Raw genomic sequence first — 6,000 nt, forward strand, 5'->3', positions numbered from 1 at the left:
ATCCCATTGAGACTCCATTGAGATTATATTGCAATTATTATGATAATATTTGCTATTCTGTTCAAATCTAGTTTCAATAGCGTTGAGTCTCAGAGGAATGGCAGTGTTGGCATATTCATTCATTCAGTTACTAGAGATCGATGTTGCCTTACTAAAAATACCACGGAAATTACCATGCACATCTTAGTTTGTATCTGGGGTAAACAGTAATTTATATAATAATATACATAATACACTACGTTATCGACATGCCATTGATTGGTCGTCATTGCAGAATAGCGAAACTTAGTAGTACTGCCACCTTACCTATTTCTGCCGCCAATCAGTAGTGTCAGCATTCCTGTGTTCCGGTTTTGAAGGGTAAGGGTGCTGGTGAAATTACAGGCACATGGGACTTGTCAACTTATGTCTGAGGGTGACGAGCGCAGTGGTAGTGCCCCTCAGATCTTTGCAATTTTGAAGCTCTGAGTGGCACAGTAACTGTTATGGACAAGCGTGTAGTTTACTATCAGGTGCACAACTTGTTCGTCCCGTCACTTGATGTTATAAAAAAAAGTCACAAATTACAAAGGCATGTCACTACTCTTAACTTTTGGCAGAATACCAAACGTTCATGCCATTGACACTATCGACACACATAATTCATCATCATCATCCACTGTCTGACTTCACCCACTGCTGGGTATAGGCCTCCCATAGTTTTTGCCATCCACCAGGATCCTGTGCTAACCTCACCCATTTACTGCCCGCAACTTTGACAATGTCCTCACATCACGCCACAGAACGTTCCAAGTTTCTATACCCATTTCTTGGCCACACGTTTTCCGAGGGCTGTGAACTTTCTTCGACGTGCAGGTTTCATCACGAAGTTCTATTTCACCGAATAGCTCATGATAAATTTCGAATTAAAATTCAGAGGTGTGTCCGGATCGAATCCACAGCTACCGCTAGATAGGCAGTTAAACCTTTTTAGGCTACCACAGCTTTTTTTTGGTGAGGTAATAAAAGAGTATGTAAAGCACAAATTATTAACAAATATTAATTAATTACTAAAATAACCTTTGCATTATTTGATCAAGTGAACCAAAACTTGTTTTTTAAATTAAGTTTTAAACTATTCTATTTCTAAAACTAAATATTTGTAGAAATTCACATGACCAGCATTAATACTTATATTGGGGGTTAATGCTTGAACATGATTGGCCAATAAAAAAAGAAATGAATATAAATTAGTAAACAAATTCTGTATTGGAGTACATTACGAACGTAACATACGCATTTAAGAGATCATGACGTTAACAAAATTTAAAAATGGACATACCTCATAAAAATACCTAAAAACAACCGCAAATTAAATACAAAGCACATATATTTTTAAATGCGTTTCATGAGAATATGTAGAAACGTAAAAAGGGTGACCTAATTCAATTTAGGATAGACACTAATTTGCCAATCAAAACTGTCCATAAGAACATCATATCGCATTGTTATTGCAATAGTGTTGTAACTTAAAATATGTGAAATTCAAGATTGTAAAATTTCAGAACATAAAATTTCATTCTCGTTAAGCCCCGAAAGCCCTCGTTAGAACTTTGTAAGAAACAATTAATAGACTCAAAACGAGACAAACTTTTTGTGAGGTAGTTCTGGACAAACGTCCTTACGCAAAAATATGAAATTATTTTTCGCTTTTAATTTTAAATATATTTAGAAAGTAGGAAATTGTTTAGATGTCATAAGAAAAATTATTCATGGGATGTAATAATTCGTTTTTTATCGATTCTGAAAAAATACACTTTTTGTGTTAATACACTATAGTATTAACAATGCGACATGTATAGTGTAGATAATGCGTTAATGACGTATAACGTCCACTCGTATACGTTCGTTAATGGCATTTAATTAATTATAACTATAATTGTAATTAGTCCATGTATTTTCCAAAAATGTAGATATTAACAAGATTTACGGTCTCGCCATACTCGTTTGGTGAATTCGTGATTGCAATAAATTTGCGATTAATACTCTGGTATTTGCAATTAATATATTACTACTATTATTGGTTCAAATCGAGTCATAAGTAAATCGAGTTATAAGGTTTACGCGATTGTTTACACATAAGCAATGAAACAATTTTTTTTCGGACCAATATCGCGTGTGATACGCGTTAGCGGTGACCATGGAACCCGTAAAGCGAGTGAAATGTTGGTTGGTTTGAATAAAACAAATGTACGCGATTTACAAACGAAACAAAATAGTTTCATACAAAGATCGAACACAAATTATTTATTATTAATAATAATTACAACGAATTACAGTGTATATTATTATATTATATTATTTTGTAACCAGTAGAGCTCCTTGTGAAAGAGTTCGTCCAGGGAAGTACTGCCACCTTACCTATTTCTACCGCCAAGCAGTAATGTTCGCATTACTGTGTTCCAGTTTTTAAGGGTAAGGGTGCTGGTGAAGTTACAGGCACATGGGATTTGTTAACATTTGTCTCAGGGTGACGAATGCAGTGACAGTACCCCTCAGATCTTTGCGATTTGAAGCTCTGAGCGGCGCAGCAACTGTCATAGACAGGCGTGTAGCTTACCATTAGGCGCACGACTTGTTTGTCCCGTCACTTGATATTATAAAAAAAACAGTAATTTCACAAAAAATAAATGGATATCGTAGTAGTAAATATTACAACCAATACTTATAACAAATTTGTTTCATTGCCTGTCAGTTTACAAAGTTTACCTTCAATGTTTGTTACAGTTCTTCTTCGTTATGCGCAAGAAGTTCGACCATGTATCGAAGCTGCACGTCATCCACCACGGCATCATGCCCATGTCTGTCTGGTTTGGAGTCAAATTCACGCCAGGTTAGTAGTAGTAGGATGCAACTATTTACACCCTATGTTGATTGTAAGACAACCGTTAACAAAGTGAAAATATTATCATAGGACATACATTTTGCATCAGTTTACTCAATTCGCCCTGAATAATGTGGGACGCTCTAGCACATTTTCATTACTTATATCTAGTAGCAGTAGATCTCCTTGTGAAAGACTTAGACTAGGGAAATACTACCACATCACCAATTCTGCCGCCAAACAGTAATGTGAACATTAATGCGTTCCGGTTTTGAAGGTTAAGGGTATTGGTGAAATTACAAGCACATAGGACTTGTCAACTTATATCTTCGAACAGGGTGACAAAACCAGTAATTCCCGCTAACTTGATTGCTAGGGCAAAGCGTCGGCGCATCGAGAATGTTCCATAGAAATTGTCACTCAACCAATCAGCGCTTCCAGCTAACGTCCGATACTGTCGCGCACAAAAGTGTTAACAAATTTTGCGTTTATGTTTAATTTTTCCAACAAATACTTGTCAATTACAATAATGTTATACTATATTTATAATATATTTATGCTATAATATAATGTTATAATATATTTATGCACGTGCAACTTTACAGGACGCAGTATCAGTGTCATGCAGATCTTTGCGATTTAAAGCTCTGAGTGGCACTGCAACTGCTATGGACAGGCGTATCTCTTACCCCCAGGTACACGACTTAGTCGTTTCGTTACTTGGTGTAATTAAAACAATTGAATATATTATCAGTATCCGATCTGAGGACTATAATCATCCTAATCGTGCGTTGTACATATATTTATGCTTTTTTCCTTTTGACTTTACTACAGCAAATAGAGTCATGACTATCATGATCTATTCATCATACAACAGGGTGATAATGCTGAACATACTCACAATTTTACTTTAGCACATGAGCACAAACATCATTCTGAAGTCTAGTCATAAAAAATCTAGTGGATGTAGTTCGCATAATACAAAGATACTTTGTAACTTTATATTTTATTTTGTAACTGATTTACCACAAAGCAACTGCAAAGCAACTGTACACACTCGCATGATAATAATCTTCAAGAATCGTATCTGCACGTCTCTCAAAGATCGTTCGAGTAATATCGAAATTGCGGTAACTGATAAGTCACGAAACTAATTACGTCTACGTATACGTAACGTAACTAATTACGTATCTTTAGTGGTATCAATTGACTTTTATATTAAATATCTGTTATAATAATACTTAACATTATCCATTAAGTTTTGAATTCTAGTCTGTGTGTAGTATTAAAGTCATTCATAACTTGACGTGATTCTTCGTATTTTCGTAGAAAGCACATAAATATACATTTTGAGGTTCGTCCTCGTATGTAGGTACACCTAGTATATTCTTCCTCGTAAACATATATATGACGAAAAACTATTGAAGTATCCCAAGACGCAATTATGTAAATAATAACAAAATGTCCTTGGACGTTATTTGTAATTTTTCAATGATCATGTAGGTTTGTAGATCTTTAAAGATGTTTGTTTTGTTGAAAAGCAAAAATAAACATTTGCTGTATAAATACAGCACTTTTAGATAGATATTAACACAGTGTGATTGTCAAGGTTTGGTTCTTGATGCTTGACTGTCATTTTTAATCGACTTTAAGAAAAGGATTAGATTCTCAATTCGATTGTCTTTTTTTGTTTTTTGTATGTTTTTTACGCGATAACTCCACCATTGGGGAACTGATTTTGCTGATTCTTTTTTGTTGGAAAGAGGGTCAATATTGGTCCCATCTAAATTTGAAAAAAATATTCCATCTCTAAGGGTGGCAAACTGGTTTCGCGCATTTTCCGGTAACCGGTTGCAATAAAACTTGGCAAATAGATGTAATTCCACGAACTTTTGATGTCAGTTTTTTTTATAAAAAAGTTACGATTATTATAAATAAAGAATGAAAAAAGTGCTTTAATCTCTTACGTCACAGAGTTCATGAGTAGAATGTAAACAAATTGCTAAGAACGAAGCAAAGAACATAAAACGAAAAGGGAAAAATCAAGAAGTATATTGCAAGTCACAATACAATGATGTTTTACTAAGTAGGTATCAATGGTATCAAGTCGTCAATAATCATACTACTATATTTTCATTGTCAACGCGACAAGGAAATCTTGATATTCTGTAGGCTGATTTGCGTGAACGGGTAATTATAAAAATTGCTTCCATTAGCCGCTTTAGAAGGGCACGAGGTAGCAAATACAAGGAAGTACGTCACAATATTGCATCTATAATAAGACTACTACATAGTAATAAATTTTATGGGGATAGAATACATTTTAGAAAGTATATTTAATTTAAGTTTCAAAATAGTAAAGAAACTGTGAATTTTCGAACACGTATTATTGTAATAAGTTGACGTCAGAAAATTGTACGTTTAAGTTAAGCATTGTGAGTAAGTGATTATTCGTTGGATTTTGAAATTAATTCATTTAAGAAATTAGATTTCATTGTCGAGTATATAATCAGAAATAGAGACGAAATAAGGGCCGTCCATCCCTGGCAGCTCATCAGGCAAATGGGCCTTATATCACTTTTAAATATCAACTCTCGTTTGCGCTGAAATCACAAATTAGAAAGCTAAAATAGTACAGCGCCAACAACTGACCTGTGTGTACGTCTCCGTATATTCCAAAAATATTCTGTATTTATTGTAATAAAGATAATATCTCTAACAAGGGGAGGCTTTACATTCGGTGGAGTGGGAATAACAGCAAAACATCTAATCACGAAACGAACATTACAAAACGAACGGAACCACATTTCATCGATAATTAAATATGTATGCATCTTTACTATGAGGATATTTATGGAGGCTATGCTTCATCCGAATGCTCAATTTAAATTGTAAATTAAGCTTTGCAGTTTGGTTCACATTATTGTAATTTTTATTTAAATATATATACGTACACTTCATACAGGGATATATTCAAACACCACACCGACAACACACGGACACGCATGCACGCATACACACACGCACACGCGCGCACACACACACACACACACACACACACACACACACACACACACACACGCACACACACACGCACGCACGCACGCACGCACGCACGCACGCACGCACGCACGCAC

General features: G+C 35.0%; 1 protein-coding gene across 1 annotated transcript in view; it reads left to right on the forward strand.

The window, feature by feature from the left end:
* LOC113236457 (elongation of very long chain fatty acids protein AAEL008004-like) overlaps positions 1-6,000 on the forward strand; it is a 45,639-nt gene that overhangs the window by 34,376 nt on the left and 5,263 nt on the right. Inside the window, exon 6 of the mRNA XM_026472531.1 lies at positions 2,767-2,872. Within this exon, the coding sequence (XP_026328316.1) occupies positions 2,767-2,872 (106 nt within the window). The remainder of the gene's footprint in view (positions 1-2,766; positions 2,873-6,000) is intronic.

This window comes from Hyposmocoma kahamanoa, unplaced genomic scaffold, assembly GCF_003589595.1.
Source record: "Hyposmocoma kahamanoa isolate Upper Pololo Valley unplaced genomic scaffold, ASM358959v1 92, whole genome shotgun sequence".
Taxonomy (NCBI): domain Eukaryota; kingdom Metazoa; phylum Arthropoda; class Insecta; order Lepidoptera; family Cosmopterigidae; genus Hyposmocoma; species Hyposmocoma kahamanoa.